At 39.6% G+C, this 26,229-nt stretch overlaps 1 protein-coding gene across 6 annotated transcripts in view; it reads left to right on the plus strand.

Annotated features, from left to right (window-relative positions):
* PARD3 (par-3 family cell polarity regulator) overlaps positions 1-26,229 on the plus strand; it is a 563,676-nt gene that overhangs the window by 396,218 nt on the left and 141,229 nt on the right. For 3 of the 6 annotated variants that reach the window (XM_083704625.1, XM_083704621.1, XM_083704623.1), the window contains 4 exons: positions 3,841-3,989; positions 7,007-7,051; positions 14,120-14,347; positions 20,778-20,994. In XM_083704625.1, coding sequence (XP_083560751.1) covers positions 3,841-3,989; positions 7,007-7,051; positions 14,120-14,347; positions 20,778-20,994 — 639 coding nt within the window. The remainder of the gene's footprint in view (positions 1-3,840; positions 3,990-7,006; positions 7,052-14,119; positions 14,348-20,777; positions 20,995-26,229) is intronic. The other 3 variants (XM_083704626.1, XM_083704622.1, XM_083704624.1) reach the window with 1 other exon arrangement.

Consider the following 26,229-nt stretch of genomic DNA (forward strand, 5'->3'; position numbering starts at 1 on the left):
GCTCTTACCCCGTCTAAAGAAACTGTTTATTTGCTGTCTTAAAAGCAGCTTCTTTCTTTTTGTCTTTTGCTGATGACTTTTGTTTTTTCCTTCTGAATGTTGAACTTGTCCATTTGAAAGAGGCACAACTGCAATTTCAATCCTGCAAACACCCACCATTGTATTCACATGGGAAATACGTTAAAAGCAAAAAAAAAATAAAAATGTGATGGGGTTGGGGAGTCGGATCACGAAAAGCATGCAAAATTGCATGTAATAGATTGTATTAGCGTGGATTTTTCCACTTGAGTGTGACAAGAAAACCTCAGCAGAATGTAAACAAACACACACATCTTTGACATTTAGGAATGCAGAATATTTTCCTGCTCACACATTTCCCTGACACAGGAAGAAAGAGTGAAGTGCTATTAGCTGTCATTAAATTTCTTATGGAACCACCTTTAATGCCTTTTCTCTCAGAGGCAGAGATGCAATTATGAAAAGGGGCAGATCAGTTTGGAGTCTTACTTGTGTTGATTGCATTATATTTGTTAAAAAATAAACCCAGTGAAATTAAATAAACAGCAGTTGAGTGGATTTTTGTATTAATTTCCTGCTGCTAATGGACAAAGGAAGGCTTGTAAAACAAAGGTGTATTCTGTGAGTTTGCTGCAAGGCACCAAGGGGTGAAGTTAAGAATATGGATGAAGGGTTATCCAAACAAGAATGGCAGCTGTTCTGAATCACAGCACAAAATGTAAGCTTTTTCCAGCCTGACAATATCTCCCTAATCCTTGATGAAAATGTTATGAAAACAAAGGGACAATGAGACAGGATTAATAAGTGGAATTTTAATAACATTGAGGGTCACAATACGGTTACATTCTTTAAAGAGTCAACTGTCGTTCCAGAAGCTTTAGTTGTTATAATACGCTTTGCTGCTTGTTGGTTTTATAAATTACAATAATAATAGACAGAAAGTGACTTTAGCATCAATTTGAAATATTAAGAACCACTATTTGGCGATTTTACTTAGCTATACTCACTGACTCTTGTGCTTTTTTAGTTCCTGCAACAAACCTCTGTTCAAATTGTTACCATTTGAGGTGTGTTTTGCTTGATAAAATACACTACTTCTCATCAGTTGTGCATTACATTTTCACTGTATCCTGGGCATAAAATTCATTGTGTAACATCTGTGATAAACAAAGCACTGAATATTTTATTAGTTTGGAAATAGATAACTGAATAATTATTTATAAAGTCCAGATTACTTTGCATAGTAGAAGCAGTTTCACTACAGTTTCACTGTACCGCTGTGTAATACAGTGGTTGCCAACCTTTTGGGTCTGATGGCACATTGGAAATTTTGAGAAGGTGCTGCTTTCAAGGGTGTAGCCTAACTCAAAAAAGCTGCCACCATGAGGGTGCCCTAACACAAAATGGTCGCTGCCTCGCTTCCAAGAGAGCAGAAAAAAGAACATAATATGGTTCAAATCTATTGGTTTTGCTTGTTAACATTTTTTTAACATTTTTTAAAAAAACTTTTTTATTTTGCAGATACTGCTAAATCTTGGTTGTTACATTGTTTTTTTCTGGTGTGTTGCTGTAGATTATAGCTAGAAAATAAAAGATGATTGAATCCAGGAGTAATTTTTAATTACGCATGCAGAGTCACAAATAAAAGACCTGGGAGGCTGCCAAGTTTGTTTTTTAACTATCTCAGCAGCAGATATGATTGAATAATTAAAAACACAACCTTTGTCCAGTCACTCTCTCTAAGCCCAGCCTGTTGAATTCATCACATAGGGTGGCTGTGAGGATTTTTAAAAAGAAATGGCACAGATCCCTATAAGCCATCCTGAGCAATATGGAGGAAGGGTGGGATGGGAATTTGATAATAAGCAAACCAACCATATTTATATCCCACTTTTTCCTCTAACGACCATATATGGGTTTTTTTACAAACCCATTTTTATTTTGCTGGTGGATAGACTTGTCCAAGGCTCCTCCATCAAACCAAATACTGTAGGTCTCTTGATACCAATTATTCCTTCATTTGTTCCACTTCCTCTTTGGCCACAGTTTCGTGAAGAGTGCAACGGATGCTGCATTTGATTATTGTGTTTCACCTACCTATTTAGAAGGGGAGAAATTTAATTTTAAACCTATATCTGATTAATACATACATCTTAGGCAAGATGGCTCCATGAGCGTGATCTCGTCCTTGTGCTGCATACTAATGTAGAATAATGATTTAGGAGAGAAGAGCACAAAGTTACATACATACATATATCCTTTTATTTGTATGTCATCTTCCATAGTTAAAGGCATGCTAAAGGTGGCTGACAACGTGAAAAAAATACATAATTACAAATGTAACAACAGTATTCATCATCAACAAATAAAACACAACCAAAATGCAGTACAGTAATCGCAATAAGATCTGAAAATATCAAAAATTTATATCAATAACAACAACAACTCCCACCCCAACAAAAAAACAAAAAACAAAACTCCTAAACCATAAGAGTTTGTTCAGTAGCCTCAGCTTTTGGAGTTAGTGTCAGTCAGGGCAGCACCCTCCCCTCTCATGTCAGATGGGAAAAGGCCTGCAAGGCAGAGAGTAGGTCTTCCAGGACTCAAAACCATGATGATCCCACACCAACAGTGCCAGTCCTCATTGCACTGGGCTGCTTTATAACATGATCCATTCATGTGGTTCCTCATTGCAAAAATTACCGTATCTTTCGCCCCATAGGATGCACTTTTCCCCCTCCAAAAATGAAGGGGAAATGTGCGTGCGTCCTATGGGGTGAATGCAGGCATTCGCTGAAGCCTGGAGAGCGAGAGGGGTCGGTGCGCACCAACCCCTCTCGCTCTCCAGGCTTCACGCAGATCTCCGCAAGCCGTGGGAGCCCGCGCTGGGCTCCCGCGGCTTGCGGAGAGTTGCCTGCATGCCGAAGGCTGGACGCGCTAAGCTCAGCGTGCCCAGACTTTGCACGGCTTGCGGAGAGTTGCCTGTTCTGGGGGCTGGGGTCGGGGGAAGCTCAGCCCCGCGCCTGGGGGGGAAATTATTCCCCCCCCAAAAAAAACCTAGGTGCGCCTTATGGGACGGTGCGTCCTATAGGGCGAAAAATACGGTACTGCTGCATTGCTGGAACCAGAAAAAGAGAAAGGGATGAAACATTAAACCAGGGATAGACTCCCATCTGCCCGGCCAGTATGGCCAGTGGTTAGGAATGATGGGACAATGCTACCCCCCACTGTAAAAAAAAAATAGAGATGTTTTTGTTTGTGTAATATGCCCTTTGAATTTTGACTTATTCACTGTCCTAGTAACTTGTTATAGTATTTCATTTATTATGTTTTATCAGACTATAGATATATTGTGTATATTTCACATAATAAAATCTCATTTCCCCCCTCTGGGTCCCAGCAATGTGGCCGTTCCTCTCTCTCTTTCTTTCATCTTTTCTACATTCCACACCTTTCTTTTCTGCTCATTGGGAACAGCCCCTGTGGGTGTGATAGTTACACTGCAGTGATGCACATGAAGCAGGCCATTCACATGAATCTTCCAGAGTTACATACATAGTTATTTCTTTCCACAGCATGAATACCCCTGTGGAAACTTGGACCCCATAGTGTGGAGGATGCTTGAAGTGGATTTCCCAGCTGTTCTTTCCATAGAGTCCCACCCATTGCAAATATGCTTGTCACTTGATATTTTGATATGGAACATTATAAGTTGCTATTTTTCAAAAATTGTTGCTGGCTGATATTTTACGTAAACATTTTATTACACAACTATGATAGGTGTGTGCTTTGTATGCTTTAATTTCCCCCTTTCCCTTACAGCACTCTGAGTCCAGATGTTGATCCAGCGCTTGCCTTCCAGCGAGAGGGTTTTGGACGCCAGAGCATGTCAGAAAAGCGCACTAAGCAATTTTCAGATGCCAGCCAGTTGGACTTTGTTAAAACACGGAAATCCAAAAGCATGGACTTAGGTATTAAATTTTGACTTCTTTTTTTTCCCCTCTCCCCGTGTTGTATTTCAACATGTTTCTTCAGGTTGCAATTATACTGTTTGTTTTTCGTGTTGCAGTTATATTATTTGTTATGCCAAACATTTGATTTGTCCGTGCAGCTGGATTCAATATGTGGCATGAAGAAGTCTTGATATGGTCTGATCCAAGAGCATTATGTGTGTCTATGCAATTTTAATGTTTATATATTTCAAACGTTATGCTTGTGCAGATGCATGTTATATACAATGGTTCATGATACGTGAATGTGTGAGTGCATATGATGAGGTACTTTTCAGGAGACAGAAAAGCCAAATAATTCAAGTTTGCATTTTAAAATAATTCCTAAACAACTAACGTCTGTTCGGTTTTGGCACTGATAAGGCCTTGTACTTAGGAATGATTGTAACATAACTCCAACCTGCAACATCAGCTCCTGCAATTGGCAAACAATATAAAGCCTCTGGATTTTCCAGGCCTAGGGATCTGGTCAATGGGATCTGGTCCAGTGCACTCTGGACTCCATGGTCTAGCCGAAGTCCTGGTTCCACCACAAGGTCTCAGATCCACATTAAAACATCAGTGGGGCTTTGAGTTGTAGAAAGAAAAGAAAAGAAAAGAAAGAAAACTTGTCTGGTTTGGCATCCTCAAACTGATCTTAATTACTCCAGAAAAAAGCAGTGTGTAGGATTGCATCCTGAGGGGCATCATATAATGATATTTTTTTTTACACTGACAAATTCAAGATCAGTAGGCATGGTAGTCTGCTTCAGCAGTAACAATGAAGAGTCTTATGGCCTTTTAAAGACTAAAGAATTTATTGTGATGCAAGTTTTCTGAGCCAGAGTTCATTTCCTCAACAGCATGAAGTGGCACATAAGTGGATTGATATTAAAACCATGGAAACTGGAAGACGGGAGGGGGTGGGATTCAGAAAGCCAAAAATGCCAAGACATGAAAGATGCAGTAGTTCGTATGTCAAATTACTATGCAGAGCACAATTACATATTATATTCAATTGCGTGAAGACAATAATGGCTATGATCCATTCCTGACTAGAGGGCCCTCACGATGAATAGGCCTAGTAAGGTGAGTGGTGTAAGTGCATACCTAAAGACTGTGTTCAATGAATTTGACCACCCCATCAACCTATATATGGATCATGCCATGTGGCCAGTTGGCTCCACCATGCAACTGTGTATACAAACACCAACTTACGAAGAAACAGTATACATGCTTATATGCATGTTCAGCTGTCACCCAGAGCATGATCCACTGTCAACAGCCAAGCTCAACCATTGTTTTTTGCTCCAATCCTTCAGAAAGGAATGGACACCTGTAGGATTTACCTTGAGCATTTTGCAAACGATAATGCTCACCTAGAGAATTGAATAGATACGCTGACAAGGTCAGATAAGGTATTCAGGAGTTACTTACTACAAGACATATTTTCCAAAGTGCCGACAAAGTACCAATCAATACAGGAGACAATGGCACAGGTGTCAGTTGCTATGCAGATAACAAATTAATATACGATCCAATCAGAGTAGATTCTCATCTAGTGGTTGCTAGTGTTGGGTAGTATAAATAAACACGTAAAGAGAGATTATTAGTTTCTGTAGTGAGGTAGCCATTCCCAGTCTCCTTTGAGATCTAGGTTTGCAAATGTCAGATGTTGCAGGAATTACAACATTGGCCAATATGGAGACTGATGTTAAGGAGCTGCTTCAGTTTGTAGTCTGTAAGCAAGTATGGGTCCTGTGGGGACACTGTGTGTTTGTACTCCCTCTGCTGGACCTGTTATGTGGCCAATCTGCTTCTTATTTTATTTATTTTAGTAAGATTTATAGACTGCTTAATCACTAAGTTCTGAGGATATATGGAAAAATATGTTGTGCGTGTGCGTATGTGTGTGTGTGTGTGTATGAAATATATATTGTCATGTGCAGCTGCCAGTTGGTATCTGTCTAAGTTGGTGTTTATATGCATACTTTCACTGTATTGTCTAGAAAATAAACCTGCTGCATGGAATGGTCCTGACCAGAGATTTATGGTGTGGAAATTTCCCCCACCCCAAATCCATTCTCATGATATTTGTATATTTATCCACTTATGCAATCACTTGATGAATTTGAGGACCTTTTTATGGTGCCACAGTACTCTTCATTGTGGAAAGCTGATAACATGCCGTGACTGGTAAAATTTGATACATAGCAACTCTCACTGAAGCACAAGTTAATAGTAGCAAGATACCTGCTCTTTAGAAAATCAAAACAGGATACCATTTAATCAGTAATGGGATACATATGAACAGCATTATTTTCGTATTTAATCAGCAGTTGTGGGAATGGATCATGTAAGGAACTATATTCTAGAATCTGAGAACATTTTATAAATGCTCGCTTATGGGTAGCATATAATAAAGTGTCATCCCCATTTTATTTGTATGATGTATGAATTCTCAGAAAGGTTAATATTTCTGTAAGTAAGGGAGTACCATGATGAACCTTGTAGTCCTGCAGGGATATTGTTAAATGAAGGCAAAGAAAATTCATTTGTCCACCTTGCCCCCTGTTTAATTGTTATAATCATATGTCTCAAGCATTTCTAACCAACCCTTTTATGGTTTTCTTTTAAGTAGAAGAAATTTCAATGTATGCAAATACATACTGCTTTTAGAAGAGCCAGCGGAGCTTTAAAAACTCAAATCACTGCATTCAGACATGTGTGGCAACTTGTCTCTGCTAGTTGTGTATGCTAGCATGTGAATAACATTGTTTTTGGCTGTGACATGGAAATGACTGACATAATGCATGATGGTTACTAGGTTTGTTGCTGGGCTTTATTTTGCCCCATCAAGATAGTCTGCATAACATGGCTTATTTGCATGAAGAATGATGTTTTCAGTGTCCTCTAACTTTAAAGAGAATATAAACAGTGGATGCATGTGGGATGTGGGCACTAACAGGGCTAACCGTTATACATTTACCTTTTAACAGTAGCTGACGAGACTAAGCTCAGTACAATGGATGACCAGAAAACAGGTAAGAATTGACTGTAGGGTGGTTGCCATAGAAACCTTGGTCAAAGCAGCTTACCACAATTACATAGCTGCCAATCACAGTGCATGGGAAAAATAATATTTCAATAGTTGCATGACTTTTTCTATTGTCACAAATAATTCAGATTATATGGAATATCCTAACGAATGTTCAGTATCATAGAAAAATAACAAGCGTGCAAAAATTACATGTAGATGAGTGAGTCTAGGAACTCAGTCCTCAAAATGTAGTTGTTAAAAGACAATATTATTCCCTAGAGCTTTTCAACAATATGCTCTTTGGGCTACAGACTCAACAGAGCAAAATGCCGTTAGAAATCCTTGGTATTTATCTACAGGCGCTGATAATGCCAGACTTTGAAATTTGCTTTTAACTGCAAAGTTCCATCATCTTGGGTTATGTGCCTAAATGGAACTTCTGTCTTTGCAACAAGTAGGCAATCACATAATGTGGAGGTGCAGTTTCATACTGTCCATATACTCTCCTAGTTGGATATTAGAACAAAAGACTCAAATAAAGAGATTAATGTGCTATAAAGCACGCATTGCAGGCCTTTTGCTTTTTTCTGTAATGGTCATGATGCCAGCTTCCAAAGAATGAATTTATTACCAATTAAAATAATGCACTAGCTGCAATTATGAGCCTTTATAATTTATTAATGCAAGTTAGCTTTTGACCTTTGGAATGTTGTTTTAATTAGGGTAGATCTAGAGGACACGGTAACATTCCACACACAAAAACAGTAACATTACTTAGCTCTAATTAGGGACAATTCACCTTTTAGTCCTGAAAATATTACTTATTTCTAGCATGACTCATTGAATAGGGCAGCCCGTGTACACTGATTATTAATTTTTCTATAGATAATTGGCTCTCTGTTTAATCACATCGTGAGACATAAACAGTCAACTGGAAAGCGAGATTTAAAAGAACTGGTGGGATGGTAGCATTTGTAAAACAACTGGAGTAGCTTGTAGATCTTAATAAGTGAGAAGGCACAGCCTTGCAATAACTTGCATGCATATATTACATACTGAGATTAGTCTCGTTAAGTGGCATTTATCAATGCATGCAAAGTTTAAATGTGCTTCATTTTATATGACTGGTTGAGCTCTAAAGAGCTAGATTTATATTATTCAGCCCTGTGACTATTGCCTGAGCTGACAGGCATGAGTCAAAATGATGTGATGAAATGGTAATTTAACAAAAAATGAAATTTAGTTTTCTTACTTTTCGATCCTACACATTTTTGCTGCATTTATGCCTGCAAAGCGGTTACAATGGCCCTGTTAATAGTTTAATATTCTAGTTTTATGACATTGAGCTTGTTTGTACATCTACCTTGAAAACTTAACATGCCTGAACAGCAAGTTTCTCTTTATAATTCATATCGTACAACGCAGACTCCTGGGGTTTGTTTTGTTGTTGTTGTTTACCCACTGTGCTCACAAAACAAACAAACCCACCCACACATCCATGAGTGCTTACCAGCTTTCCTTTGTTTTGGCCTAGATTCACATTTTCACATCCCTCCAGTCTCATCTATATTAAATCACCCAAAGAAACAGATTGATCAAACATTTGATCAAATCCTTCTTGATTTCCCCTGGTTTTGTATACTACCCTCTTACTTTGAGCAAGTCAAATCAGGTCCAAACCCCTTGGGTTCAGGATGTTAGCATTCTTTGACTAAGTTTTTGGCACAACCTGTTATAAGTGACCTGACCACTAAAAGGACACCTAATTTCTGGAATTATTTGTAAAAATGCAAAGTGTTCCATATGGCAGCCTCTGTTAACAGCCATGAAAACACACTTGGATTACAGGGCAGTGACCCTTAGCCACAAACCATCTGAGCCAACCAAAATAAATATTTGTTTTTTTTACTTAATGCAGAGCAGATTTTTCATATAACCTGTTGTTTTCAGGTTATGAAAAACTGAGATTTTGAATGAATCCATGTTACCAGTTCAGACAAAAAAACACACCTTAGGTTATTAAAGGTAAATGTTTAATATGTGTGGTAAAACTGATACATATTCACTGAAATATATAAACTTCAAAACAGTGGAACATATGTATGTTGGCAGAATAAACTGGAACATATTTAAAACTACTAGTTGGGCTTTATTGTGTTGGCCTCAAATGGAAAGTAAGATTCTCACTAGGATAGAATGTATTATAATAGTTTTTTTAAATTATTTTTCTTTATTCAGTTCACTTGGTTTGCCTCATCATTGTCAGTGTTTACAATTTGTTCCAAAGGTCAGAAGTCTATTCAGTAGCAATTGAGCATGGCTCATTTATTCAACCTTAGCATACAGTAACGATGATGGGCTATTTCCATATTCACCTTGTCATAATGCTAACAATAGCTCTCTGGGAACAAAAAGCCTTATTCAAACACACTATGTTCATTATAGCCATTCATCAGTGGGGAGGGTGGGTTAATGATCTTTTCCAGTAATGGATGTAATTGCAGTTCTAGGTTTTAGGGTCTTGTCCCCCCCTGACAGGTCAAAATACTACCCCTTTATTATGTGGACTTATTCACTTATCAACACTGACTATCTAGTTTCACTGAAATTATTGGGACTGTACCAGTGTAATAGTGAAAAAAAGCTCAGATATCAAGAATCTGAAACGTTTGTTCCCAAACGTCTGCTTGTTGCACTGATAAAATGTCCTTACCATGCTAATAAGACACCATAGCTAAAAATGATCTGTGATTAATGATTGTATAAATGCACTCAAGTCATTAACCTTAGAAGAATTACATAGCAGGCCATAGCCAATTCTTAAGACTCCAGGGCTGATATGCTGATTTTGGCCAACTGGTGAGACATGTAGTTTTCCACTTCTGCACAAATTCCCCTTAAACCCTCTGCCTGGGTTACATCCATCTGACTGTTGTTGATCCCAGCTAGGCTGAACATGAGGAAGCATCTAAACACCATTTTGAAATATCTGTTTAACTGGAGTTTTGGAGCACTTTGATTTAGTTTAACTGTGTTGAGCAATAGGCACATCTAATCATGAACCTGAATACAGGAGCACTTTTCTGTCCACTCCATCTGTTGGCCCTCTGGTTTTCCTACGGCGAACCACAGTTAGTAAGCCAAGAACAAAGCTTATGAAAAGGACTACCATCTCTGGTTCAGACATAACTCTAAGCCAGGGATCAAGATTTGTTTTCTCCAGTGGTAGCAGAAAGGACAAAGTGGCCCAGATCAGCACATTCATAGTGATTGTTGTGAAAACAAGGCCATTATCTCAAAGCAATGTTGGCAGTTCAGAAAACTCTATTAAAATAGGAATTCAACCTGATTCTCTCAGTTTTAGCATTGTGATTATTATAAAGTGCACTCAGCATTATGAATTATTGTTATTTGAGCCAGAACATTGTAGCTACGAATAACATTATTCACATTAATTATATGTTATGCATTTTATGCTCATATTATTGGCAACATCATCACTATTAAGCATTCTCTAATTCAGTAATATATTTCAGAAGAAAAGAATGAGCCTGTGCTAACCTATTCAGATGAGACATTGAATTAAAAAGGGACCTTTGTAATCAGGGATACAAAGTGAAACGGTGAATGTATGTGTTGTGAATTTCGAGAAGAAACGGTTGAAAGGCTGAATTTGACTCTGTTTGTTAGAGTATTCTGAACCATTGCAAGACTTGTGAACAATCTGTATGACTCCTGCCTGCTTCAGTGGGTTTTGTCTTGGGAGGCCTTTCCCAGGGGATTGTCGTCCTTTTCAAAAGCCCCTTAAGATGCAATCACATTCAATTTACTATGGAAAAAAGTCCCAATCCTGAAAAAAGTTTAGTCATCTTTTGAATCCCATCGAAACCAATGGCTTAACCTACAACACAATGTTATATTTGTCTGTGAAAGAGTAAGCCTACTTGACTTTAATTAGACTTATTCCCAAACAAGAGTATACAGGATTGCAGCCTTAGTTGTGTCTTCAACCAAGCCCTGAGTTTTGAGAACCCTTTCCTTGCAGTGAAGGTACCAGTGAAACTGAACTGTTAACACAGAAATTGGCTTTTATCATCGTGGTACATGTTCTGCTTATGTAGGGTTATTTCAGTCTTTCAGCGTCTGCAAACTGTCCACAGTTATGTTGATGGCCACCCAAGTTCAATAAATATCCTTACCATTTCTGCAATCCATTATTAGTTTTACAGTACTCTGGGAACATTAGGTCATATCCCATCACGCTTTTCCTTTGGGATAGTGCAACTTACATAAATATTGTTCTCACAGTGAGCCGTACTGGGTAGCAGGAAATGGGGCCTTTTCTTCAGGGTCCCTTATGAGCATAAATGGGTACGTAATGTAACTACTGTTTACAAAAGGAGCATGGAGCCACTTGGTAATTAGAAAAAGATTGATGTGCATTTCATTTAAAATATATATTGAAATGCTGAAACTGAGGGAACTTAAAGTTGCCACATAATAGGATAATGTTTTTACTTCCATTGGTTTAAGGAATAAATCTATTCAGCAGCTGCTTTATTCACGACTGCTTATCCTTTGTACTTTCAAAAAGTTCACCAACTTTTTTGTGTGTTGCTGTCTCTCAGATTGAATTTGTGTAGACTTAAACGTTGAAAAATAAACCAATCATCAAACTAAATATGAGGGTTATATAACTGCAGTTAGCTGTATAGTTTTATATAACGATAGCTACGTTGATGTAAAATGCAGGGTAGTTACCTACAGTGAAGATTTCTCTTAACACATTGACATATGAAATAGTCCTCTGGAAAAAGTAATAATGTGCAATCTTCACACCAGACATTTCTTTGCAAGCATAGGCAAAGGATTGTTTATGCAGCTGGGAAGAACTGAACCTTCCTTTTCCTTTCTTGCTCATCCCACCAGCTGTCCTTTCTCTCCTGTTATACCCAGGTCTCTTCCCTTTCAAAAAATGGGGGACCTGTGGGATGGGAGGTATTTGGAGGAGGTGTGAATTCATTGTATTTATACTGATCTGTGACTCCACAGACACGTAGCTGTTTCCAGACAACTATTGGATCTGCTACATCAGCTCCCACATGCTCTGAATGCAGCGGTGAGCATGACTTAAGAATTGTATTGGGTTCCCTATAGGCAGTGAACTCCATTATAGCTGTTTCCCTGTTCTGTCATTCAGCAGTGAGTAATCCCTTAGTAAATTGCCTTGCAAGGCGGTGGAGCAGATGCAAGTCTGGCTCCATGCTGACTTTGGTTTGCAAATTGGGAACCAACTCACCTGACCCCTCACCTTAGAGCCTTTTCTCCCTGGAACAAATTCTCCCATAAGCCCACCTAAGGACACCGGTATTAACCACATTTGGAGCTCACCAGGATTTCCCTTGATGTGGTATCTGAAACCCACTTAGTTTTCAGATCCTGGTGTAAGGATCATCTAACTGTATAAAAGAGCTTATATCCCAAGGATTTCATATGTAACTCTGGAACCTGTAGAAAAACTGCTCCACAATTGCGGAATTGTCTTTGGTGAACATCTGCAAAGGACATATAATAAGGGAAGCTGCCTTATACAGAGTGAGACCAGCGTCTCTCTGGGGTTACATGCTATTCCTTATTTCTGCTGACTTTGAAACTGGGGTTAGGTTAGCATGGGAAGAATATCAACACACCACAGCATGGTAAAGCTTGTGTTTTAATCTTATGTTTTATCTTGTGAACTGCCCTTGAGAGCTTGTGATGAAGGATGGTAATAAAAATATAAAGAAATAAAGAAATAAAACAGTGACCAGTACATTTCCAGCAACACTCACTAAGTCAGCATTGGTCATGACAGCTGCTACATAGGGAAGTTGCACTTGGCTAACTCCCAACCTTAACCAATTGACCACAGGAGGGGGTTCTGCCAGTATTTGCATTTCAGGAAATGGTTTCACTTACTTAAGTTAGTAGTTTAGTTTAGTTTAGGCATAAATAACACTGACATAAAAATATTTCTAGAGAGTGAGTTTCCTTGCTTTGTTTAGAAACAGGGATTACCTTAGCATGGTAATAGCACCAATAATTCCTACAAAAGTGTTTCGTAGGAAATTTTGATGACAACCATTAATAAACCCAGGAGAAAAATTCAATTAGAATAGCATTTCAAAAGTTACATTTTATTGGACCAATCCCTTAAGTTTTCAGTGCAGTAGTTTGTCCATGAAGTTCACGGAAATGATTCATACACATGCTATTCAAAAAATATTTTGTTTATTTTTCCAATGAATAGAGATTTTTTCTTTTAGTTTACTAATGTTGTTGTGAGCTAATATTCTCTTTGCGAGTGTTTGTTGGAGATTATTAGTGCTTTTATCATGCTGGGGTAATCCCTGTTCCTAATCAAGGTTAAAAAATTTACATTACTTGCATTTACTCCATAATAAGTGTTGACATGAGTTTTAATGTATTATAACCATATTAACTAATATGGGTTAATTAATCCAAAAGAAAAAAAAATCTATGTAGACAAGCTCTTGGGAACAGTGTAATATTTAAGTGCAGGTTATTAAAATTCACTCCATGAAAGAAGCTAGTGAGGCAGAATTTTCCCCAGATACTGTTCTGAGAATGCAGGCTAATTTTAGGTCAATAAAATCTCCTTAATGTTCATTATTTCCAGTATTTGCATAGGATTGTTTTTGCTGTTTTAAAAAACAAAATTAACTGGCTATGCCAATCAAGTATATAGTGCTGACATCTTTGTACTCTATTTTTTAACCAGCTTGGTAATTATTTTATTCTCATTAAAATGGTTGAAATAACAGTGATGACTTTAACTTCCCACCAATTTGAAAAGTGGGATGTTACTAGCCTTGTCAAATTCATAGTGTATGACTTGACACGCTCATTGCTCCAACCAACAAATCTGCCTAGAATTCCCTACAGAGTATAGAGATAATGTGAATAATGTTAAGCACATTCCTGTAGACTGTCGCTGTAGATGTGAATAATCAAGTGTGAGGGTCCTCCCTGCTAATCCTAATTATTTTTTTCTTTTTTAAAAAATATTAAGGTTCCCCAACCAGAGATGTAGGCCCCTCATTAGGCCTGAAGAAATCCAGTTCATTAGAAAGTTTGCAGACAGCAGTCGCTGAGGTAACTTTGAATGGTGACATTCCTTTCCACCGTCCACGGCCGCGGATAATCAGAGGGCGAGGGTGCAATGAGAGCTTCAGAGCTGCAATTGACAAATCGTATGATAAACCTGTTGCAGATGAGGATGATGAAGGCATGGAAACCTGTAAGTAAACTCTTCCATGTACACTCCTTTTTAAAATTGCCTTTTAAAGATCTTTTCACTACTGATGGTTCTTTCAGTTAATTCCTCCCCTCTTCACCCTGCCTGCCCCTTTGATCACACCATGTCTTTTGTTAACGTAGCTTCCTGTTAAGTTCTCTTTACTCCGCCAAGATTTTTGTTCACCACCTTAAAGCTCCCACCCGCTCCCACTCTGTCTTCTTTGTGCAAAATTTCCACAGTTCACTTAAAAGTGGTGTAGCCACAAAGTCAATTCACATTGGAAGCCTTCAAGTGAGTTCCTGTTCACAGTGTATAATAGATAATTCAGCCAACATCCATCCTCCTCTAGCCAACACCTACTCATCTCAAGATTTCTTGCTTTCGTTTCTCTTTCTCTCCCAACCATGTCCCCATGTGCTTTCTCTCTTTTCTGTTTTCTTCTGCCTGACTCCTTCCAAATTCTTCCACCCTTTGTAAATCCTACTTTCAGCAACAACTTTGACTATCTTTTACTTGGTCCACTCTGATGTCTTGGTCTCTCTCCCCCAACCCCCATCCCTGCTGCTCCATATCCTGGCTTTTATGTCATGTGCAATCTCTCTCAGATAGAGCACCATCTCTTCTGTGTTCTGTATGGTGTGTAGCACATTCTTGACACACTCCCATTACCTTTGCCTCAATTGAAATGGTCGCTTCTGCCTTGATCCGTTTGGATCCATGTAAATACCATATAATGAAAGAAGAGCATCGCCCAAAGGGCCAGGCGGGGTATATGGAGGAACAATATGAGTGGAAACGTTTACATAAGGACTGCAGCAGTTGCAGGAGCATCTCTGCCTACCTTTGGGTAAAGAGAACATTAATGCTTGACAGTGTTAGCGTAATAATGACATCTTTGCAGGCTTGCATCACACTCTAACATGCTATGGATTTTGTGATTTGGTTGGTTTGTTTGCAAGCTCTAAAATACCCATTTGTCAAAACAAAGATTACTGCAAATTTTAATGTACTGGGACCTCAGCAGAAAAATGTATGTTTATGTAGCCAATATTATACCCTCCAACATTCCTCAGATGAAAATAGAGACATTTCCCACTCCCCACAACTGACCCTTCTCAGCCCCCCCATTTTTTGTCTCCCCTCTGCAAAGCATTTCTACCAGTAAAAGGGCAAGAGTACAACCACTTCACCAATGGGACCCAGCACACATACCCTCCTCTGTCCTGAAAAAAGTCTTAATCCTGATTTTATTTTATTTTATTCTTTGGTAGATTTACAAAAAGAAACACACACAGCAATAAATGAATTTTAAAAAGTGATGAGATTAGATGCAGACACACAAAGCATTTTTTAAATAAAAAAAATCAAGATTCCTTGTGTACCGTCTTAACAGCAAGACAATGAGTTAAATGAAAAGGGAAGGGGCCAAACACTTTGGTTCTAAAGTTTAATGAGAGAGAGAGAGAGAGAGGAAATAAGTTGCATTTAGGATGAAAAATTTCAGCATTGGAAGTTCATCCATAAAGTGAAGAAAAATTACGGCTGTTCTTTAATTAGAATATGTAAGGTTGGCAGATCTAATAAAGCATAAAGTTAATGATCAGCTATTACCCACCCTAATGGGCGTTCATTTACATTTTCAGTTCTTTAACCCTAAGAGTGACCCAACATGAGAAGAATGTCATTAACATAAAAGAATCTCTTCAAACGTAACCTGTATAATTATTGAATGGTGCAGCAATGGGCTAGTAAAATGACAGTCCATGCTCAAAAAAAGAGTGAATAGCAAATGAACTTAAATGGGACAGAATTATATGGAAATTATTATTTTTTTAACCTTAATGTTGTAGTATTTTGAATGTATCCCAGCAGGTCCCCCCCACACCTATCTAGTTACTTTACCTTTAAACATTAAAAGTTTATGAATGGAAAAGAGCTGGGGAAGCTGAGGTAATTAATTACTTAGCTTGTCGACTGACACAGGGAGTTGGAAAAATGAATCTGCAATCTCAGCTTTTTATGAATGTGTTTACATTTTAAGAAACGCCTGTCATAATGAGCAAATTTGCTCCTACAAGTTCACTGTTCTATTTTATATTAGTTTTTCTTTTTTTAAAAGCCTGCTTCTAAAAATATCGCATAATTGAATGTAAGGACATTTGAAATATTTCCTTCAATAGCAGCAGCAGAATTAATTCAGTTTCATTTCAAATCTGGCAGTTCAGAGCAGCTAAATGTTATCAGTCTTGTCTAATTGACCCAGTGACACAGGGTGGAATCCAGTGGAGGTACCCCGTAACACAAGTGAGGGGAAGGGTTTCTTTCTGATTCCCTTGGTAGCCCTTTATGGTACCATTTGATTTGTTCTGCAGGGTTCCCCAACAACCTAGAGCTGTTGGCGTGTGTTCTCAGGTCTGCAAGAAGGAAAGCAAAAAACCCCTTCCCACCTTTTCGAAAAGAGGGTCAAAAGCCCTTCTTATGAGAGCCAGTGTGGTGTAGTGGTTAAGAGCGGTAGTCTCATAATCTGGGGAACCAGGTTCGCGTCTCCGCTCCTCCACATGCAGCTGCTGGGTGACCTTGGGCCAGTCACAATTCTTTGAAGTCTCTCAGCCCCACTCCTCTCACAGAGTGTTTGTTGTGGGGGAGGAAGGGAAAGGAGAATGTTAGCCGCTTTGAGACTCCTGAAGGGGAGTGAAAGGCGGGATATCAAACTCTTCATCTTCTTCTTATGAGACTCTGGGAACAGTTGGATTTCACCCATAGGAAGTGGGACACAAATGGGTGGATCACAAGTGCTCCATGTTTAAGCTTTTCTCACAGTGGGTCAAGCAGTGCCCATAAGCAGCCCACAAACTGGTCCTGAGTGCATCAACATTCTTCTCACGTGATTCCCAGCAACTGTTCTTCAGATGCAAACTGGAGGCAGAATATAGCCATTGTGGCTGGTATCCAAGGATTGCCTTCTCCTCCAAGCATTTTTCTAATCCTCCTTTAAGGCTGTCCAACTTGCTGGACATCCCTAAATATTGTGGGGGATGAATTCCACAGTTCAACTATGTGCTGTATGAAAAAATGCCTTTGCAACATTCAGGATGGCACCATGTATTTTTGAGAGAGGGAGAAGGAGGAGAGAGAGAGAAAGAGAGAGAGAGAGAGAGAGAGAGAGAGAGAGAGAGAGAGAGAGAGAGAGAACACTATAGAATGATCTGGCAGCTGTACTGGGTGTGCCACTATTTGATATGGATGCAGATGTTCCATTTTAGGTAGGGATCAAGTGTGTTAAAGTGGCACTATACATGCCACTATACACTATACAGGTGGGGAAGGGAATTAGTGTTCAGTTAAACCCTATGGAGGTGGGTTGTGTTCAAATCCCCCTTGCAGCTATTTCTCTCCTCCCCCAACAGTTCAGAATTTAGAAGGCTCCTTTCTTTCATTGTAAAAGCAATGTAAAATTCTAGTAGAAAATGCTTTTCCTTTGTAAACAGTAATCTTTCATTTGGTCAACTGCTGACCCTTTTGTATCCGAAGGTAATAGAATCAAAGAATTGTAGAGTTGGAAAGGGACCACAAGGGTCATCTAGTCCAACCCCCTTCAATGCAGCAATCTTTCACCCAACATGGGTCCTGAACCCACAACCCTGAGATTAAGATTCTCATGCTGTACTGACTGAGCTATTCCGATAAGTTGCTCTGAATTGTTTCATAAAGAAATCTTGATCAGTGTCCTGCAATGAGTTCTAAAAATATACGTGCGCACCATGTGACCACATTTTACTGTGGGGGCTTTTAAAAAACCATAATATAATTGCTGCACTCAGAACAATTGGCCATTCAGACCGTTGAACTGAGCCTGAAAGACAGATGGGAAGACCTTAAGTTTGGCAGAGGGTACCTATAGATTTTAATGGGTATAATCAGATAGTCACAGCTGACCGCTTGGGGTATTTGGATCATATGAATCACAGTGCTTGTTTTCGAAATCTTGGAATAGCTGATAAGAAACAGTTTCTTTCTCTGGTGCGTTGTCTGAGAGCAAGCCATTTGAATCTGAATAAATTGGCAGAGCTTTCTAATCTCTGTTGAGTCTTAATTGCTAGAGACTCTGCTTGTATTAAATAACACAATACACAGTCTAGCTCAGTTATGGAACAGCTTCACGTTCAATAACTACAGTTTCTTATGAGCATTTTCTCTGTTTTGTGACATAATTAGGAGAGCAGTTTCACAATACCTTTCTTGCAGTTCTCTTAAGTAAAACATGTCTTTGCTCTTGGAATCATATCCTAAAGAACAATCTGGTGTTTTGGTCTTAGTGGCTAAAATAGGAAAGGGGGATTGTCGTCTGCACTTTTTCATTAACTCTTCCCCCCGACCCAGTGCTTTTTAGTAACGTCATCAGTGAACTATGAACTATCACAAAAATCAGAACTTGAATTTCTTGCCTGAACAGGAATAATAATGAGGCAACATTTTATTTCTTCAGGAATGCATACCCTGCTTTTCTCTTCCACAAAGGCATTGGTCAAACCATCTTATAGATACAAAAGAAAACATAAAACCATCAGTGACACCAACCTTAAAACTCAAACAATCACACTGAAAACAGCAGCAACATCCCTTCCAATCAATACATTAAGCAATGGTCGAATCAAAAGCTTGTTTGAAAATGAATTATTTCAGTTGCTGGCAGACCCCAACCCCGCAAAGTGGTTTGGGGAGGGCAGTGTGAGAAGGAAGCCCTGAGTCCTTTGATCCCTGAGCTGGGCTCTGTGAAAGCAGTTGATAATAAGCTGGCAGTGGCCTAAAATAAAGTTCTGTTGTTGCATGGAAATTGTAGAAATGAAGTTATATTAGAAATTGCATGAAATGAATTGCAAAGCAGCAGGGAAGTCCAAACCTACTGAATGAGTGTGTTCCCTGACCCTCAGTGGATGAGATAAGAAAAGTCCTGCTGGAGTAGGCTGAAGGTCCATCTTAGTCCAGCATCTTATTTCCCATAGTAGCCAACAAGATGCTCTGGAAAGCTACTGGAAAATGTTATTGGAGTGTGAGGTATATATCCCTAAAAGCAATGTGATGCAATGCAATAAAAGGCAGACAAGTAAAATATGAGGTTGCCCCCAAAGCAAGTGATATTCAGAAGCATACTGTCTTAGAACATGTTTGCAATTTTTCGCTAATGTATTGGCAAAGCTGAGGTAACTGATGAGGATCACAAGTTTTGAATATTCAGTATATAAATAATGTGAATTGCACGAGGTGTGATTGATTGTTTTTAATAGGAAGGGAAATGTGCATAGAAATACTTCAATAAGCAATTAAACAGCATTATTATTATCATTATCCTTGTTGAATGTCAAGTATTATAAATTAGTTTTAATTAATTTGTATTTTTAACATTGCCTTAAAGCACAATGTCCTTGAGTCCTCTCTTCAGATACTGCATATTGCATCTTTTTCTCAGCCTTGCTCTACCTTTGAAAACCACTGTGATACCTCAGGGCCCAAGGGTGATATAGTATTATGGTATGTTTTACTTATTCACCAGCCTAAATGAAAGCCAGTGTGGGACTGAGTTGGTATTTGAACCTGAAATATAGGATTGTGCCTTGAATATGAACATGCCCATTTTTCATTTCAATATCTCAGTCTTCAAGGTGTATGTTGCATTAAGAAAAATTTTGCATCCTTCGTTTTCTCCTGAAAATGGGTGTGAAGAATGAGCTGATATCCAAGGTTAAAATGGAGAATTATGTTGTAAATGTACATAGTGGAAAACATTGTAAACTCAACTGTCAATATATAGACCATGTTCAGATTAGCATATCTTGTCTTAATAATATTAGATATGAATTGGTCTTTTGGACATAAAGCCCAGCCCCTTTGCCTGAGGGAGCAAGCAAACCAAGGTATTCCATTGCACTTTGTTTGCTATGATTAACAACTTTGGAACAAGCCATGATATTAAGTCAGCTTCAAACCATGGTTTAATATCCTGGCTTGCTGTGAAGCAATTAAGCATATTTTCATGGTTAGCATGAAATAGCAAACTATAGTCAATGGAGGACTCTCTAGTTTGCCTGCTTGGGCCAAGGGAGGATCAAATGAGCTATGTATATTTATCCAAAAGACTCATTCATTTCTTGGCTTATTAAGCAATCAGAATATTGAGCAAGCAAGTTAAACCAAAAACCTCACCTTGTACAGTAAAATATGTGCAGTTTCATGGACCCTATGTGTGGAGCTTTCCAGATACAAGCAGAGAAAGTCATGCAGTTTACCACCTGGGTGGTTTACTGGAGTGTAGTGGCTGTTCATTCTGGATGAACGGATAAGGGGTGTTCAACTCTATTTGTCTTGAATCGCAGCAGATAATTTTTTTTAATCTCCCCCCCCCTCCCCTACTAAAATTACCTTACTCTTTCAGTGGAGGAAGATACTGAGGAAAGCTCACGATCAGGTAGAGAATCTGTCTCTACGTCGAGTGACCAGCCATCCCATTCACTGGAAAGACACATGAATGGCAGTCAAGATAAAGGAGACCGGAAAAAAATTGGGAAGGACAAGAAGAAAGATCGAGATAAAGAAAAGGATAAAATTAAAGCCAAGAAAGGAATGCTCAAAGGCCTGGGGGACATGTTCAGGTAGGATTTGTATATGCAACTAGAGTTTGGACCTATGATTTTCATGGCAATGTATATTTCAATATGCATTTTCAAAATGCCAGCAATTTAAGCATGTTTTAAAGGGACCATTTAATGCTCCTTCACTCTGTCATCATCTGTAACATGACTCTAATTCTATCAAGTGTGGATTCTATTGCACCAAGATTGACATAGGTTTATGTCATGTTTTAGTGAAGCTGCATATGAGGTGGAATAAAACAAGTAACATCTATGTTGCATCTGCACAAGGATCAACATTTGTACAAAACAAAACAATACTCAGTTAGCGCTTGATGTTTCTTGCATGTATGGTGATTCATTATTGACACACTACTAAAACCCAGTTCACAGCAACAAAGGCTTCTTGAAATGTAGGTGTTTAGAGAAATTCATGTTGAACCATGGAGATCCTCCATGGTTTCCCCAGTTTTCACTCTTGCCAATACAACCTTTCTGGTTTTGATTTGGAATAGAGAACATTTCTCAATCTAAGTGAAGAGCTGGTACACATAATTACCTTGCCCTGTAAGGCTTTTATTTTCAAGCAATTGCTATGCTCCAGTAAGTGTGGATTTGACTTGATTTATTATCTATATGTCTCTTTTCCAGCATCAATGTTGATTTCAAAGCTGATGACAACAATAAGAACACATTAGCAAACAAAAACACTTTCATCAATATAATCCTATCAAAAAGCACATAGCGTATTAGTGAGGGGGGGAAGCAATCCAATAAAAAATGATGCAGTTTAACACCAAAACCATAACAATTCAAAAACAATTTATCCGAAATGGCTGATAATCTGCAGCCCAGTACCAGCTGACATAATCCCTCTAGGAAGGGGGTTTGCACTAGCACAGTCCCAGCAGCAACTTCGTCCATAGCTTAAGGCACAAGGGAAGAGGGGCTGGTCTCACTTAGCCTTGAGATGGAACACACACTGCTTTGTAAACAGGATTCATTGAGCATTAACAATGTAGAGTAACTCAGCTATGTTACACTCAGTTATGTCTAAGAACAAACTCCTTGTTTCAAACTCCTTGAAATATAGTACAAAAACAGACAAAGGCTATTGGGAAGCCATTGAGGAGTCACAGTATAGTACCCAGTGGCGTAGCGTGGGGGGTGCAGGGGGGGCCGGCCGCAACATCTGGGGGTTAGGGTTAGGGGGTGCAAATCCATGGGTTAGGGGGCGCAAATTACTTGCTTTGCCCCGGGTCTGACAACCCATGCTACGCCACTGATAGTACCGATTTCTTAATGAGAAGAACACTTTGTCTGTTTTTGTACATGTCTGTTGTGTTTTCCAGCCATGTTTTTCTACAGTATAAGGCAATGGGACAAGCAGCGGGGCAGCAGATCTTCAAACATTACATCATACCCTTTCCCCTTTGTTTCAAACTCTGACCCGCTCCGTAGTGCATCTACTAGTACAATTTTTGCTTTGAGGGAGTATTGTATGCTTTCTGTTCTCAAAATATGTCTCTCATCTCCCAGCTTCCCCGAGGGAGAATTTGTTAGCCATAAAGCTATAAAGTGACTTCCCTAGATCCTTCAAAGTTGTGCTTTCCCATGGGCTTCCAGAAGGTTTTCATAACAAAATGTAGTTGTGTGCTGAGTGAGCGCCAATAAGTTGAGACTGAATCCTGACAAGGTGGGGCTCTATGGACTGACAAATCTAGGGTTCAGGAATTAGGCATTCTTCTAGTTCTGGATGGGCTTGCATTCCCTCTGAAAGAATGGGTACATAGTCTGGTGGTACTCTTAGATCCATCACTGTCGTTGAAGGTGCAAGTGACTGGGGTTGGCTTGTAAGGTAGTTATGGATGTTCCTAGACAGGCATTACCTGGCCACGGTGATTGGGTAACCTTTGAGATTTGTTTAGAAGATGCAGCTAGTGTAGAATTCCATGGCTAGGCTGTCATTTGGGACTGCTGATTGTGAACATACCACACCAGGCCAAGTTCAGGGATCTTGTATTGACATACAGTATAAAGCCCTATATAGATTGGGACCTAGATATCTAATAAAGCATCTTCTTTATGAGGAAGACCCTCTTACTGCCACAGTTAAGTGAAATTCACCAAGTGGCAACAACAAGACAACCTTCTTGGTACTGGCACCTTGTTTATTCCTTACCTTCTCAGATACAGCTGATGCTAACTCTTATGAGTTTTTTGTGCCATTTGCAGACCTACTTATTCACCAAGGTTTTTATGCAAGGATTGCAGCATAGCTGTTTTATTTTTAAAGTTGCATTTTTTTTCCTTTCTGTTTTGTTTTAATGTGTATTATGTATTTGATTTTAATGTAATGCACTCTGGGATTGCTTTGGCAAGAAATGTTTTAATTAGATAAGACATGGAGCCAGGAAACCTATATAAACAAGGTTAAAATTCTTGGTTCAACTATGTAGCTCATAGGGTGGTCTGTGGCAAATTAGTATCTCTCAGCTTAGCCCACAGAGTTGTAAAGATGTCCTACTCTGCCCTAATTCCTTAGAGGATGACCAAAACACAAATGTACGCAGGTGGCGCTGTGGGTTAAAGCCTCAGCGCCTAGGACTTGCCGATCGAAAGGTTGGCGGTTCGAATCCCTGCGGCGGGGTGCGCTCCCGCTGCTCGGTCCCAGCGCCTGCCAACCTAGCAGTTCGAAAGCACCTCCGGGTGCAAGTAGATAAATAGGGACCGCTTACCAGCGGGAAGGTAAACGGCGTTTCCGTGTGCGGTTCTGGCTCGCCAGAGCAGCGATGTCACGCTGGCCACGTGACCCGGAAGTGTCTCCGGACAGCGCTGGCCCCTGGCCTCTTGAGTGAGATGGGCGCACAACCCCAGAGTCTGTCAAGACTGGCCCGTACGGGCAGGGGTACCTTTACCTTTACCTTTATGTATTTGATTTTAATGTAATGCACTCTGGGATTGCTTTGGCAAGAAATGTTTTAATTAGATAAGACATGGAGCCAGGAAACCTATATAAACAAGGTTAAAATTCTTGGTTCAACTATGTAGCTCATAGGGTGGTCTGTGGCAAATTAGTATCTCTCAGCTTAGCCCACAGAGTTGTAAAGATGTCCTACTCTGCCCTAATTCCTTAGAGGATGACCAAAACACAAATGTACATAAAATAACATAATCACCGAAATTGTTGTATTCCCTTGATTGGGAGACCTTTTTCACCCCTTCTCTTCCACTCTTTTTTTAAATATAGGATTTCCACTTCCCTGATTTGAGTTCTTAATCACTGATCCACCGCTTTTTAATTGGTTTTTTATCAGTTGTAGTCGTTTCTCTCTGTGTGTTTCTAATTGTTATTTAAATTGTCTTACTGAATATTTTCTCACTGAGCCTATCCCCAAGAAAATATATAAAACATTGGCCAGAGGTATCCAGGGAGGCTCTTGAGTGTGCTCCACAATAAAGGCTATCCAGCATGCCTTGAGAAGATAGATGGGCATGCACAATGTAGTGAGAGTTTGCTGCAATAGAAATATGCTTTCCTTACAATAGAAATATGCTTTTCTCTTACCTCTTTGTATGTTATTTGTGCGCAGGGCAATGCCATTTCACACAGCAGCTGTGCTGTACTTTCATCCTCACCCTGATGCAGGGCCATACTGGCAGTGAGGTACTTGCCTCAGGCAGCAGGTCAGGTGTGAGATGGAGGGCAGGAAGTGCCAGAGAGCTATTGGATAATAGAACTGTGTGTGCTGCCTTCAAAGATACCCTGCTGCATACAAGTGTGGTGGAAGTGGTGGTCCCATTGCCAGTGTGTTTTGAGGATAATCTGAGGAGAAGTGTCATGTACATTGAAGTGTAGGTGGGTTCAGGCATGATCCAAGACTGAGATTCAGCTCAAAAGGGATTTATCGGAACATCAGGAACAAGAACAACAAGAATGACAAACAGGAGCACTTGGCCCAGTATAGTACCTCGGGTTAAGAACTTTGCTTCAGGATGAGAACAGAAATTGCATGGTGGTGGCGGGAGTCCCCATTAGCTAAAGTGGTACCTCAGGTTAAGAACATGAGCACCACAACCCCAGAGTCGATCACGACTGGACCTAGTGGTCAGGGGTCCCTTTACCTTTACCTTTACCACTATATCCAGGAGAGAGTTACCTTTTTTAAACAGGAAGACAACAGACATTCATAACTTAAGGTGGGCACAAATCTACCCAATTAAATATAATAAACTGTAAGATAATATATGGCAAACAAATGTTTTCATTTTTTAAAAGTTGTGGGTTTATTATTGGGTTATAACCTTGTTTCTTAAGAGCAGCAACCAATGCAATTATTTTCCATATATTATCTGGGAATTTGTGACATTTATTTGGGTAGATTTGTGCACCCTGTGATAGTTTGGATCCAACTCTTGCCTGTCTCTCACATACATTTTTTTAAGTTTTAGGGAATTAGGCCCTGCCAGGGCGTCCCTAGACATAAGACAGCAAGACACAAAGGCCAGGATACATATTCTGGGAACAACTCTCTGGTATGGAGTGACTCATTGCTTTGTAAATATCAGATTTTCTTCTCAAGGAATAAGCAGTTAGATGTAAAAGCAGCACGGACCCCATGAACCAATAAAGTGTAAGCTGTTTCCCTTCCTTTTTTAGTTACTGTCAGCTGCCATGTAAGCAAAGCCTGTGTTTCCTTGTCCTTAGCTGATGTTGTATCATGTCACATAAAATATTGGAAAATCTGTTTCTCTGGCCTGATGTTCAAAGCTGTGTTTTCCCCCCTTTCTCTCTCCTTAGTTTGTGTTGCTTTCTCCTCCCCTCTCCTCCTTGCTGTTTCACAGCTACGGATGTCTGGAAGACTGAATTTGACATTTTTTGTTTTTCATTTTTTAACTGCTTGTCTGCTCATGTTTTTCTAATGGCTGGTACAGAAGTAGTGTGACACTAAAAGCAGGGCACCCTTTTTGGACCCAGAGCGCTCCCGCTGTGCTCAGGAGGCTTTGCGTTGCTTTTGCTGAATTGATCCCTCTTGCTCTCCTGGCTTCACTTTGCTGGAGAGCCACTGCACAGCTTTTTCTCTCTGCGCAGCGCCCCTTCAGCAAAGCGGCAGGAGAAACGGAAGGGGCTCCATTTCTCCTGCCGCTTCGCTGAAGGGGCGCTGTGCAGAGAGGGAGAGCTGCACAGTGCCTCTTCAGTGCTGAAGAGGTGCAGCGCAGAGAGGGAAAGTGGTGAAGCGTCCCTTCAGCGAAGCG

This window comes from Podarcis gaigeae (genome assembly GCF_964106915.1).
Source record: "Podarcis gaigeae genome assembly, chromosome: 12".
Classification (NCBI taxonomy): domain Eukaryota; kingdom Metazoa; phylum Chordata; class Lepidosauria; order Squamata; family Lacertidae; genus Podarcis; species Podarcis gaigeae.